This window comes from Littorina saxatilis, linkage group LG7, assembly GCF_037325665.1.
Source record: "Littorina saxatilis isolate snail1 linkage group LG7, US_GU_Lsax_2.0, whole genome shotgun sequence".
Classification (NCBI taxonomy): Eukaryota; Metazoa; Mollusca; class Gastropoda; order Littorinimorpha; family Littorinidae; genus Littorina; species Littorina saxatilis.
Window position 1 is genome coordinate 44382442 of NC_090251.1, and position 14416 is coordinate 44396857.

Here is a 14416-nt window from a genome sequence, read left to right on the forward strand (position 1 = left end):
TATTAAAAACAAGATCAGAAAGTTAAAAAGAATACAGAAGCGCGCGCGCGCGCGTGTGTGTGTGTGTGTGTGTGTGTGTGTGTGTGTGTGTGTGTGTGTGTGTATGTCTGTTTTTGTTGCTGTTGTTTTTGTTGTTGTTGGTGGTGGTGCTGATGCTGCTTCTACAGAATATTGGATTAAGCTTTCTGTTTTCAAGGACACTCGACTCTCTCCATTTCACATTATTATTTTGCTTGGTCCGCATTGTGCATTCAATTTTTTGGTGGTTACAGTGTGCGATTCAGCCAAAGCATGGGAAAAGGATGGCAAGTGTTGTAAGTATAAGCTGATAGATTTTCATTAAAGTAAAAACAATCATGATAAAGCAGTGTAATGGCACTCGATACGATGCTTGCCTAATGTCATGTTAACCCTCAAACATGTGATCACATCCACAGAAAAGCCGACCAGTCTCGGTCTTCGGGTTTGAGCTAGCCAAACCTTTACTAGTCTTGGTAATAACAATTCCTGCTTTTAAGGGTAAGCCAACACTATGGAAATCATCAAAGAAATGTTATCTGTGGGGTGTTTTATTATGCTATGACACACTTTGATCTATTTTCTTTCAGACGTTTATAACCAAAATGTGAATAGTTGCCAACAAAGGCACTTTATTTAACTTCTTTTTGTGTGTGTTATTGATTGCTTTGGAATCGTTTCTGGCCTCATTATAAACTTGGCCAAACAAATTTCGCACCCAAATTAAAAGCATTAATTCCTGTGTCATTTCATTAAAAATGGTAATGCCAGTTAGGACCGTTCACTTAAACTATCAGGATCACCTTTTGGATTAAAGGTTTCTTTTACAGGGATCACGTGACCGCCGCTCAAATAAGGGTACCCTCAAAATCGACCAGACAAAAACAGAAGAGCCAAATTGAAAATCAACAACAAAAATCACAATAGGCAAAACTTTGCAACTTTGACATACAAGAAGAAAGTCAAATCAATTATCTACCCTGAACAGATTTCTTTGTTTAGGTACCTTGCGTATTTCGTGCGCTATGCTAATCCTACTGCTGCAGGTGTCTTTCGCAAGAGCTGTCAAAAACGGGACTTTTTGCGTAATATTTTAGGGGTACCATGACAAAAAACGCTGCACTTTAGCAATGACTTTGTGGATTGCTTTGAAAATGTTTAGAATGTTTTACCAACATACTCGAGATACTTCGTACGAAAGTATTGGATTGTTACAGTTATTCATTCAGATGTGACGCAACGTTTCAGAGTAAAAATTTAAACTCGTCATGGGATTGTTCACTTGTGTTTAAAAAAAAATCATGACTTTGCATGTCTATAGATAAATGATTGAAACAGATACTGTCGAAGTTTTATTTGCGTATAGTCACTGGCGTTAATTGTCTGGTCATGCAAACACATGAGGAAAAAATGGAACGTTCACGCTGTTCCGCGCTGACTGCTGTTATTGCTGCGTGCCTCTTAAAACATGCTGCGGTCACTCTTGGCTGGGCATCGCTGTGGCACCAGAATCATCGCTTAAATATCAAGCGTGTTTATTAGTGCCTATACGCACGTAAAACGTTCGCAGTGTGTGTATTAATTTATTTGTCTAAAGACATGCGAAGTCATGATTTTTTTGTGACTCAAATGAACAATCCTATGACGAGTTTAAAAACTTCTTCTGAAACATTGCATAACATTTTTAAAATTTAACAAATAAATGTAACAATCCAAATTCCATGGGAATGCGCAAGAAAAAAAATATTGATCACCGTTCTTGGTACTGCGTACAGTAGCCGTGGAGATTTCCAGACCTTGGCCTGTGCTTCCTTCGCTGCGGATCACAAAAGCGCAACACACCGAGCACAGTGCTCCGGGTAAAAATAAACACAGCCAAGTAAGCTCAGGCCCAGGACTGTAAATCACCACGGCCAATGTACACAGTACCACTGACAGTGATCAATAATTTGTCATGCGCGTTCCCATCTCCAGCAAATGTAAACCAGCACTCGGATCTGCCTGAAACTTTGGCACCTATTGCCTCAACCATCTTTTGCTCAGCATGCAAAGTCACGATTTTTGTTGCCTAAAACCCTGAATTAATATGAATATTTGTTTAGTTCTTTCGGAAAAGTTACGTAATACGACACGCTTAGTATACGCATTCGCAAAAAGCAACACAGATGTTGGTCAGCCTATTGGTCATAACTTCTGAAAGTTCAAAAGCAAATCATTGAAAACTTGAGCATATATGGCTCTTTCGGTGGAGGACCCCCTCACAAATGGCCGCAAAACGTGCCATTTTTGGCCTCTGAAACGGTTGACACCTACTGCCTTTGACAAAGTCTACATAAAAACTAGAGAAGTAAGGTGCATAAAACAAATTGCTCTCAACAGGACATTGAATGGCCTTTCAAATGGTAGTCAGAAGTGTTGGTGGTTTGTGCATTTCAGATTTTAAAATACGGGGCTATGGTTTTTGTCAGGTCGATTTGTGTTTGCTTGTAGATCTTTCAGTTTCAGGCCGACAAATGTTTTAATATCGCTTCACGTGACTTGGTTTCTTTCTTTCTCCCTTTGTTTTTCTCTTCTTTTTACATTTAGTCAAGTTTTGACTAAATGTTTTAACGTAGAGGAGGGAATCGAGACGAGGGTCGTGGTGTATGTGTGTGTGTGTGTGTCTGTCTGTGTGTGTGTGTAGAGCGATTCAGACTAAACTACTGGATTGATCTTTATGAAATTTGACATGAGAGTTCCTGGGTATGAAATCCCCATACGTTTTTTTCATTTTTTTGATAAATGTCTTTGATGACGTCATATCCGGCTTTTCGTGAAAGTTGAGGCGGCACTGTCACGCTCTCATTTTTTAACCAAATTGGTTGAAATTTTGGTCAAGTAGTCTTCGACAAAGGCCGGGGTTTGGCATTGCATTTCAGCTTGGTGGCTTAAAAACTAATGAGTGAGTTTGGTCATTAAAAATCTGAAAATTGTAAAAAAATTATTTGTTTTATAAAACGATCCCAATTTACGTCCATCTTATTCTTTATCATTTTCTGATTTCAAAAACATATAAATATGTTATATTTGGATTAAAAACAAGCTCTGAAAATTAAAAATATAAAAATTATTATCAAAGTTAAATTGTCCAAATCAATTTAAAAACACCTTCATCTTATTCCTTGTCGGTTCCTGATTCCAAAACATATAGATATGATATGTTTGGATTAAAAACACGCTCAGAAAGTTAAAACGAAGAGAGGTACAGAAAAGCGTGCTATCCTTCTCAGCGCAAGTACTACCCCGCTCTTCTTGTCAATTTCACTGCCTTTGCCGTGCGCGGTGGACTGACGATGCTACGAGTATACGGTCTTGCTGCGTTGCATTGCGTTCAGTGTCATTCTGTGAGTTCGACAGCTACTTGACTAAATGTTGTATATATTTTCGCCTTACGCGACTTGTTTGTTTGTTTTTAAGACTTGAGGAACGGACAGCAATGCAGCAATGTTGCGGAATGTTATCCCGCCCCTGGCAAGGTTTGCCGCGCTGTGACCAACGGTGGAGACACAGTCTGCACATGTGACGAGAATAAACACATCGTGACCGTTGTTCGGGGCGTTATCTGTAGTAAGATCTGTTTTGTTTATTGCTATTTCATTGACACGAAGCAGGGCCGGACCTAAGTTGGGTGAGGGGGAGGTTTCCAAATTGTGGTAGGGGTACATTAGTTGAGGGTGCCGCAAAGCACCCGAACCTCCTTGGGGGGTACGGGGGTACGCCCCTCCGGAAAATGTTTGAAATATAGATCAAAACATGTGCAATCTGGCGCATTCTGGGAGTATTTGTACATAATTTTATATATTTTTTAATATATTTTTTACCCTTGGAGGGGGTACATATGGTTAGGCCAGGAGGTGGAGCGGGGAGGGAGGGGGGTTAGGGGGGTTCCGGGCATCAGGAACCTCCACCCCCCCTGGATCCGGCCCTGCATATGGGGAATTTTGAGAATTTCATTGAATAGTCTCACTCCACCCTATTTCAGCCTAGGGGCGCTATTACAACAAAAGGGAATATAAATTCAGCAACAAATTATTGCAACATTGTTTTAAAGGTACTGAACTTGTCAAGTCAAGTCAAGTCAAGTCAAATCCAGGTGCACGGAGCCCCTGGGGCTTTTAGTCATACCTCAGGCAGCTATCCGTTAGAAGAACTATCAAGTTTCATTGACTTGCATCCAAAGAGTCAAGAACTGCGATTTTTTTACGAATTAATTTCGTACTCGGACCCGGCTGGTCTTGGCCTATTTTTGGATCTAAATTTAGATCAAGTAGATCACCACATCATGCACAAAAAGACACGTCACTAGCAAACTATGTCAGACGTCATTATGAGTTTGTGTAAGACAAAATGGAGGCCGGAATCACTCAGTTGAATCAAACTCCGACCAAACACCACGTAATAACTAGGTTAATTTATGCACTCGCCAGAACAAGAAACTGTCGAGCTTCACAGATGTCGTCGTTGGGTAGTTTTGGGTTTGTTTTACTACCATAGGAGGACTTTTGAACTGTAAATGCACTCAGCTGCAACAAAAACGCAAAACGAAGACTGTGAGCTGCACTGTGCCTTTAACTCCTACTACAACTTTCATTCTCGTGTCATTTAATTCCAGCTTTCTCTGCCATTAAAGGCATTTCATTTGGCGACCTGACATACTTTTTTTCGATTAAAGATTTATTTTATTGGGGTCGCGTGACCGTCGCTCAAGTATGGGTACCCCCAAAATCGACCTGACAAAAACGTAAGGATTGGCAACTTGTCAGGTCTTATATATATACAAGAAGAAAGTCATATTTCATATCTATCCAGAACATGTTTGTTTTGTTTGGTTATCCTGCGTATTGTTCTTGTGTTATCCATTCCTACTCAGGCAGGTGTCTATCACCTGTATATTGTGGTATGGTGTGTACTGGTGTTGTGTGGTGTGGTGTGGTGTGGTGTGTTGTATTTTGGTGTGGTGTGGTGTGATATGTGTTGTTATGGTGCACTGTGTTGTATTTTGTTGTTGTATGTTGTGATGTGGTAAGTTATGATGTGGTGTGGTTTTGTATGTTGTGTGGTGTGGTGTGTTGTGGAGTGTTGCAGTGTGGTGTGCTCTGGTTGAATGTGTTGTTTTGTGATGTGGTGTAGAATAGTGTTGTGTGGTGTGGTATGTTGTTTTGTGTGGAATGTTGTCGCATGTTGCGGTGTCTTGTAGTATGATGTAGTGTTTTGTGGTGTAGTGTGGTATGATGTGGTACGGTTTGATGTGGTTTGGTGTGTATTGTTGAGGTATTGCTTGTTGGGTGGTGCTGTGGTGAGGTGTGTTATACGGTGTGTTGCCGTGTCTTGTAGTATGATGTTGTGTTCTGTGGTGTAGTGTGGTATGATGTGGTACGGTTTGATGTGGTTTGGTATGTTGTGTTCTATTGTTTTGTGATGTGGTATGGTGTGGTGTGTTTTAGTGCGGTATGTTGTGGTGTTGTGTGTTGTTATGTGGTGGGGTATGTTTTAGTTGTGTGATGTGGTGTGTTGTGGTGTGGTATGATTTTGTGTTGTGGTGCGGTCAGTTGTTGTATGGTATGATCATGTGTGGTTTGGGATTGTGTGATGTGACGTTGTGTGATGTATTGTGGTGTAGTATGTTGGCGTGTGGTATTTTATGGTGGTGTGTGATGTGACAAGGTGAAGTTATTGTGTGTTGAATGTGGTTGTGTTGTGTTGTGTTGTGTTGTGTTGTGTTGTGTTGTGGCATGCCGAATGGTTTGTTGGGTTGGGTTGTATTAAACAGGATTTGTTCTTCTGCTGGGCAGAATGTGCCGATACCTACATCAGAGAAGGCGATGATTGCTGTGAGTATATCTTCCTTTGCGCAATGCAGTTAATGTTTGTGCGTTTTTACACCCCCGGTATAGGTGTGTGTATAGGTTTCGCTCGATGTGTTTGTTTGGGTGTTTGTGTGTTTGTTTGTGTGTTTGTGTGTTTGTGTTCGCATATAGATCTCAAGAATGAACGGACCGATCGTCACCAAACTTGGTGAACAGGTTCTATACATTCCTGAGACGGTCCTTACAAACATTGGGACCAGTCAAACACACGGTTATGGAGTTATTGGTGGATTAAAATTATACAAGGACTTATACAGGGACATCTTCATGGTCAAAGGGAAATAACTATTCTCACTCAGTCACTGCCACCAACTGAGAAGGTTATTTCCCTTTGACGGGGGTGTTTTTCCTACCTCATAGGAATTTCTTGTTTTGATCAAAAATCACGAGATTGTTTTCAAGAGTGCAACTGGGTGTATTCACGTATTAGATGTGTTTGTCTGTTAGCAAGTTATGTCACAAATAAATAAACGCATGAATCAGTGCATATGTCGTGCCGAATTCACGGAATTGCCGAATTCGCGGAATCGGCAACATTTTGCCGAAATCGCGTAAAGGCTTCTAAAATTTGCCCATTTTGCGAAATCGGCAGCCAATTTTTGGTTTTAAAGTACTCAAAAGCCTGGGATATCATCACACTTAGACAACTAGATACTCAAATGGATAGATATCGCAATAATCGATAAGATATGGCAAGTTATTGCAGAAAGTGTAGTTTTCGTGCATTTCCGGAGTTATGCTCGACACAGACCAACATAGACCATACAAAACATAGTAGGGAGGTGAAGCAATCTTAATGCAATGTTATGGTGACACAAAAAGTAACAAGACTGGCTGTCGCTTTTGCGAAATGGGCAAATTTTTGAAGCCTTTCCGCATTTTCGGCAAAACGCTGCCGATTTCACGTAATGGAATTACGCGAAATCGGCAAAAATTGTGGAAAAAGGGAAAGAGGATCACACAGGTTCACAATGGCTCAGGGGTTAAATAAACCACGAATCTGGTGTGTGGTTTACGCGAGCTAAATAGTCATTCAAACGAACTGTGTCATGTAATGCTATTAAATGCTATTGCAAGTGTGTTCGATAGAATAGAACTGCTTTTTTCATGCGAAGATTTAAATCGTTCTGTAAACCATTTGAGACAGACTGGGGCGTTAAAGGTGAAAGATGCACTGTGTTTATTTTGTTCCGTATTTTCTACTCTCAGATATATGCCTGCGTGATAATAATTATGTGAGCCTTTTATTTAAAAAAAAGTTCAGCCGTCTGTCTATCTTCCTTACTTTGTTTTTACTGTTTTAAACCTGATAGTATGTTTCTTTGCCTACAAATTCTTGAGTTTGAATTCGTCATTCCTGATGATATGCTTAACTGTCTTTATACCTGATATGTTTACCTGTCTCTGAATTCACCAGTGAAACCTCTCTCTTTCTCTCTCTCTCTTTCTCTCTCTCTCTCTCTCTCTCTCTCTCTCTCTCTCTCTCTCTCTTTCTCTCTCTCTATATCCTTTTGTAATAAAGTTCTGAGTCTGAGTCTCTCTCTCTCTTTCTCTCTCTCTTTCTCTCTCTCTCCCTCTCTCTCTCTCTCTCTCTCTCTCTCTCTCTCTCTCTCTCTCTCTCCCATTTTTGTGTGCATTTTGATCGTTAAATTAATGTTTTATCTCATTGAGATCAATCCGTTTGACTTTTGTCACAAGTGGATGAAATACTACAAGTTCACATCACTGTTCATGGGCTCTAACGACGCCCGTTTTTAACCGATTGCTTCCCTTTATATGATAAACCGTCCATAGATCGTCGTTCTCCCGAAGTAACTCCTTAGTATATCATCGAGAATAGAGGATTTTGGGAAGGGAAATCCTTTGATGCAATGACGTCAGCGCCTTTCGGCGATTGATCAATGCATTTCGTATCAATAATGTCGGTCACGGTTGAAATTATCGCTAATCGATATTGCTTTCCAAACTTGTACGAAGTGACCAGGAGCGTAGGGTCAGTTATGAACTGAACTAGCCCCGAACAGTGAGATATCGAGAACAGTACCCAAATACGAACGGAGAGACTCGAAAACTCGAATCAGTCGTCACCACGCTCGAGAACTCAAGTGTAATATTTGAAGTTAAAATCTCCCTCGCCTACAGTGCGACAGAATAGCTCAGTTGGTAAAGCGCCCGATCATGCGCTAGTCCTTACTTTTGTGGTCCCGGCTTCGATCCGCTTCGACGGCAATTTTATTTTTATTTTTTCTGAACTCGTAATTCTTGTATTTTATTTATTTGCTTTATTCCAAACGTAATTCTTGTATCGAAATAATCAAAAAGCTGCATAATTATTGAGTACTTCCAGCGGGACAATTTCCCCAGAATTTCCCATTATATTTTGTTTTAGTTACCTCGGCTTTGGTGAAAATGTAATGTCCTATCGGTAACACCACGATTATATATAATGATGACAACAAGAAAACGTACAAATCACAAATACGAACGGGGCAACTAGCCGACAAATTAATGCTCTTTCGATAACCCCGGCGGCCACGTGGAAGGTATGGTTGCAGTTCAAATAAATTATTTGTTTTCACACGTTTAGGTCGAGAGCCACCGTAGCGGGGTGGTAGTACGTTTGCTTGCAGTTCCGGCGGTCTCGAGTTCGAGTCTTATACTTGGCAAGTCTTTTGTAAGAACATTTTTTCTCAATTTTTCAAACTTTCTTCTTTTCTTAACTCTATTTACTTTTTTGTTATTATTAATCCCAAAGGTTTTGAGTCGTGTATTAAAAATCAAATAAAGTGCGTGAGTGCCCTTGAAATGCTGTCCCACAATGCCGTATTCTATTTTTAGTACGGGATATTCCCAAGGAAAGGACAACGGGCATAATTATGTTTCATCGCGTGTCGACTGCTGGTGATAGTAGTAAAGTGCTTTTAGTATAATAGGCTTCTGCTTTTGTTCAATGCGTTTTCCTATTTTGAAATGCAGTGATAAAAGCCGGCGAGGGCTGTACAGCTGCGACAGATACCTGTATCACCAACTCCATTTGTTCAGGAAGCCCCTCAACATGCAAATGCAACGATGAGTACCCGGAATATTTTTTTGGTAGATGCGGTAAGTACACGAAGACAAACCTTATGTTTGTGAAGGGGAAAGGGTTTGAATGGATCAGCGTGTGTGTTGATGTGTATGTGTGTGTGTGTGTGTATGTGTGTGTGTGTGTGTGTACGCTCTCTCTCTCTCTCTCTCTCTCTACCGAAGTATGACTCTGTCTGTGTGTGTGTGTGTGTGTGTGTGTGTGTGTGTGTCTCTCTCTCTCTCTCTCTTTCTCTCTCTCTCTCTTGCATCACACATACACACGCACTCACTCATACACACACACAAACACACACACACACACACACACACAAAACACATACACACACATACACACACACATACGCACACACACACACACACACACACACATCCATACGCGCCTCACATTCCCTAATAACCCCTACTGACCGCCACCCACCAACCCCCCTCCCACCCGCAGACACACACACACACGAACACACACGGAACTGGCCTGGTCCACCACAAGTAAAGACACAGTCGAACCTAAAGCTCCAATAGACTGCAACGTACAACGTATTTTGCTCGACAGCGAAGAAGTTGAAGGAAGTGGGCGATGCCTGCAAGACAACAAAAGATGCCGATCCGTGTACGACACATGCTATCTGCGACAAGCTGACCAAGAAGTGTGTGTGTGACCTCGCCAATAATGTCAAATCTAGTACTGGAGCCGGCTGCGGTAAGTGCAGGACATGTTATGCATAGATTCAACAGTTACAAAACGAAGCAATCCAAGATAATAGCTACCCCCCGCGGGTTAGGGGGAGTCCTATATTGGTTGGGACGAGAAAGAATTTACCCGATGCTCCCCAGCATGTCGTAAGAGGCGACTAACGGATTCTGTTTCTCCTTTTACCCTTGTTAACTGTTTCTTGTATAGAATATAGTCAATTTTTGTAAAGATTTTAGTCAAGCAGTATGTAAGAAATGTTAAGTCCTTTGTACTGGAAACTTGCATTCTCCCAGTAAGGTCATATATTGTACTACGTTGCAAGCCCCTGGAGCAAATTTTTGATTAGTGCTTTTGTGAACAAGAAACAATTGACAAGTGGCTCTATCCCATCTCCCCCCTTCCCCCGTCGCGATATAACCTTCGTGGTTGAAAACGACGTTAAACACCAAATAAACAAACAAGTCGCGTAAGGCGAAATTACTACATTTAGTCAAGCTGTGGAACTCACAGAATGAAACTGAACGCACTGCATTTTTTCACAATGACCGTAGTCCGCCGCTTGTGCAAAACGGAGTGAAACTGACGAGCCTGTTCAGCGCGGTAGTGGTTTCGCTGTGCTGCATAGCACGCTTTTCTGTACCTCTCTTCGTTTGAACTTTCTGAGCGTGTTTTTAATCCAAACATATCATATCTATATGTTTTTGGAATCAGGAACCGACAAGGAATAAGATGAAATTGTTTTTAAATCGATTTCGGAAATTTGTTTTTGATAATAATTTTTATATTTTTAATTAAATTACATATCTTTACCCAACTCACATATAGCAATTAACTCTAGTTCAGTGCTGGTAACGCTGTACGCGTTCCCCTTGGTAACAAGGGAGACCACCCTAAAAAAGAGTGATCCATCCCATAATATCAGACCGATGTCCGGTTCAACTTCCGTATGCGTGCGCATACGCCGCCATTTGTACCATTCTCACTCCGCGTTTCAAGTGGACTGGACGCTCCTGACGTACGCTCCGGCTGTTTTCAGCTTTTCTCCAGAGTCTTTGGCTTTGGCTTCTCCCCTTGGTCGCCGCCTAGCTTTACACCTGTACCTATGCTGTGTGGTGAGATCTTTCTAATGGTGTTGTAACTTTAGCGACGTTTCGTCGCTTGTCTGAACTTGTGAAATTTTTTCTGTGAAATTTTTTCGCGAGTTCTTTTGCCATGGCTGAGGCTGCGCTCTTTGATAGCGCGAAACGGAAGCATAGTCAGAGGCAGGTACCTGACGATACGCCTCCTAAAAGAAGCTCGAGGAGAGATAAGGGCGCAGAATAATCCGCGTCTTTATCGTCAGAGCCATCTTCTGTTAAGTCTCCCGTTTTGGCAGATGTTCAAGCAGCTTCCGGTCAGACTAGTTTATCCTCTGACAAGAGTGGTCTTTCTGGTATAGCACTGACTGATTCTGTTACGCCTGGTTGCCCTGGGTTAGCACCAGCTGTTGTTGCGGCGTTATTGTTGACGCTTAGCGCGCAGGTTTCGTTGTAAGCGTCGGAATTGTCTTCCACTCGGGAGTAACTGCGTTCTCTTCCGGCAGGTGTGTCTGTTGCTTTCTCTCTAGCCAGGATCCGACAGTCTCCTGCAGCTTCCGCTTCGACTTCCGCTTAGGCTTCAGCGACCGTGACTCGGGCTGATGTCCATGCTTCGCAGGATGGGGGTACTCACATGGTGTCTCTGCTGAATGTGTCTACTCCAGTTAAAGGTATGTCTACACCGCGAGTAGCTAGGTTCTCTAGCGAAAGCGGTGTGCGAGCTCAGGAGGCTTTAAAGCGCTTAGTTGCCTTGAAAGTCCCGATGAGCAGCGAAAGGACGGGGGGGCTCCGAACATCTCTTTATGAGAATATCGGGGACCTTCTTTGTCCTCTTCCGCCCGGGGGGCAGGAAGTAGTCGGGTCTGAAGTTCTACCTCCTGGATCTGAGTTTGAGCTCGAGTCGGAGGGTAGGGCGGATGATGGGGTGCCTCTGTGGTAGAGGACACCGCCGACGATAATTTGTCTGAAGTTCTACCCCCTGGGTCTGAGTTTGAGCTCGAGTCGGAGGGTAGGGCGGATGACGGGGCTGCCTCTGTGGCCTACCTGACTACGATGGCGAGCAGGAAGGCTAACCAGGGTGCGTCCATGGTGGTGGGCGACACCCAGCTTACTTGCCGTTCTAGTTGTCCAGCGCAGTGACGTGGGCTAACGAGGATGGCATTTAAGTTATTGGTGACTCTGGTGCTGACCACGGGTGTCATTCTGGGGTCGCCTACCTGACTACGATGGCTAGCAGGAAGGTTAACGAGGGTGCGTCCATGGTGGTGGGCGACACCCAGCTTACTTGCCGTTCTAGTTGTCCAGCGCAGTGACGTGGGCTAACGAGGATGGCATTTAAGTTATTGGTGACTCTGGTGCTGACCACGGGTGTCATTCTGGGGTCGCCTACCTGACTACGATGGCTAGCAGGAAGGTTAACGAGGGTGCGTCCATGGGGATGGTCGACACCCAGCTTAACTTGCCGTTCAAGTTGTCCAGCGCAGTGACGTGGGCGGCGGAAAACGGCATTTAAGTTTTGACCGGAAGGGGTGGTTGAGAGCAAAGCATAACTTCCTCCACCTCTATCCAGTCAGACGACTTCCGGAAGTTCGGAGGATCAGAATGTTCTCTTCAGCTTCCGGGAATAGTTGTCCATTGCCCTGGAGTTGACAATTGACCGCGTGTAGCCGTGTTCTCTGGTGAAAGTGGTAGGGTGCGTCCATGGGGATGGACGACACCCAGCTTAACTTGCCGTTCAAGTTGTCCAGCGCAGTGACGTGGGCGGTTGAAAACGGCATTAAATTACATATCTTATCCCAACTCACATAAAGCAATTTACTCCAGTTTAGTGCTAGGACGCTGAATAGCATCGCCTTGGTAACAAGGGGAGGTCACCCTAAAAAAGAGCTACCTTGACCCCTTAACAGGACAGAGTCACATGACTCAACGACCTTGCCGCCATCTTTGAATCATTCACTCTCCAGCGGTCTGTTGCTACAGACGTGTTTTGATTTTGCTCCGGCTACAGCCGGTTTGTCTGACTTCTGCCTTTGTCAGACCCTGCCTTGGTACTGGCACACGGTCCCTCTGCTCCTACTGTGTGTTTGGGTGAGCTTTGTTGTCGTTTGTTATCGTTTTTGTGACTTAGGTTTTGTCGAGTACTTAGCTTTGTTTACATTTTTTCCGTTCGCCATGTCGGATAAGGAAAAGAAGAAAATGTTAAGTCAGTGGCCGAGCCTTCTCCAACAAAGAAGCCTTCTCGTAAGTCGAAGAGTTCGGCAGGTCAAGCTTTGTTTAAAGTCACAGATCCTTTAACTAAATCCTCGTTTGATGTGTGATAGATTTACCTAATTCTCCGGCTATGCCTAGTTTGCCTTCAGCTGCTTCACCGGTCTTGTCCGGTTCAGGTCCTGTTAGCGAGAAGCAGGATTTTTCTGCTATTTTGCACTCCTTGAGTGCACAGATATCCTCTCTTTCAGCCGAGTTTTCGTCTACCAAGGCTGAGATGTTGTCTTTGCCTTCCGGTGTGGGAGGTGTGCGTTCCCTTGCCAGGGTGCGTGTTCCGCCTTCCTCCACCTTTACGTCTGGCGACGTTCACGCCTCGTTGATGGCAGCCGTGGTGTTTCTCTGCTGCGTTCCCAGGCCTCTTGGACTGACGACGATCAAGGTATTTATACTTCGCCAGTAACCGGGTTCTCCGGCCAAAACGAAGTGCGTGGTTTGGAGAGAGTCGCCACACCGGTACGTGTGCGCGAAAGCTTAGGCCCTCGGTCTACGTCGTTCCGATCGAGTGAACTTCTAGTTCGAGGGTAAAGCCCAGACACGCGTTCGGTTTCCGACCGAACAGGGGAAGTGCGTCCGCCGACACTCTCTAGAGGAGCAGTCGGTGCGGCAGCACAGCTTTCACAGCTTTCCCCGCTTCCGCCTTCCAGGCAGGAAGCAGTCCCTAGAGACGTGCCGCTTGGGTTAAAATCCCTCGTGTGGCGTCTCTTCCGGGCGACGCTTCGTCGGACTATGGTAGTCACGGCGGAAGTGTCTTGCCTGACTTCACGGAAGTGAGGGACTACGAGTCGGATTTTGGCACTTCCGTCCAGGGTGACGAAGATGTCAACTTCCGCATACCGACTAAGCTTCCGCAAGCTCTGGCTTTAGCGGAGGTAGTGGCTTCACGGTATTTTGAGGAGGGGGTGACATTCCCCGCTTCCGCCCTCTGGGCAGGAAAGCAGTCCCTAGGGACACACTGCTTGGGTATCGCATCCCTCGTGTGTCGTCCCTTCTGGGTGACGCTTCGCCTGACTATTGTAGTCAGGGCGGAAGTTCGTTGCCTTATTGCACGGATGTGCGGGATTATGAGTCGGATTTTGGTGCTTCCGTTCAGGTTGACGAAGATGCCAACATCCGTGTACCGGTTGAACTTCCGCTAGCACTGGCTTTGGCGGCGGAAGTTCCTTCACGGTAGTTCGAGGAGGGTGCGGCAACACTTGTAGGTTTGTTTGCCCAACCTCCTTCCGCTTTGGGGGATTTCCGTTCTGCGAAGGACTAGAAACAGCAGTTCCGTTTTCGGGAATTCCCGTTGGTAGCGTTTGAGCTGTCTAAGCTTCTGACTACTGGTCAGCATGGCGGTGCGTTTCACGCTGTACCGCGGTTAACAGCTCACG

General features: G+C 44.2%; 1 protein-coding gene across 2 annotated transcripts in view; it reads left to right on the forward strand.

Annotated features, from left to right (window-relative positions):
- Positions 1 to 14416, forward strand: part of LOC138971559 (cell death abnormality protein 1-like) — a 39370-nt gene that overhangs the window by 11185 nt on the left and 13769 nt on the right. For both annotated transcript variants that reach the window (XM_070344312.1, XM_070344311.1), the window contains exons 10-14: positions 273 to 314; positions 3475 to 3624; positions 5850 to 5888; positions 8901 to 9026; positions 9562 to 9708. In XM_070344312.1, coding sequence (XP_070200413.1) covers positions 273 to 314; positions 3475 to 3624; positions 5850 to 5888; positions 8901 to 9026; positions 9562 to 9708 — 504 coding nt within the window. The remainder of the gene's footprint in view (positions 1 to 272; positions 315 to 3474; positions 3625 to 5849; positions 5889 to 8900; positions 9027 to 9561; positions 9709 to 14416) is intronic.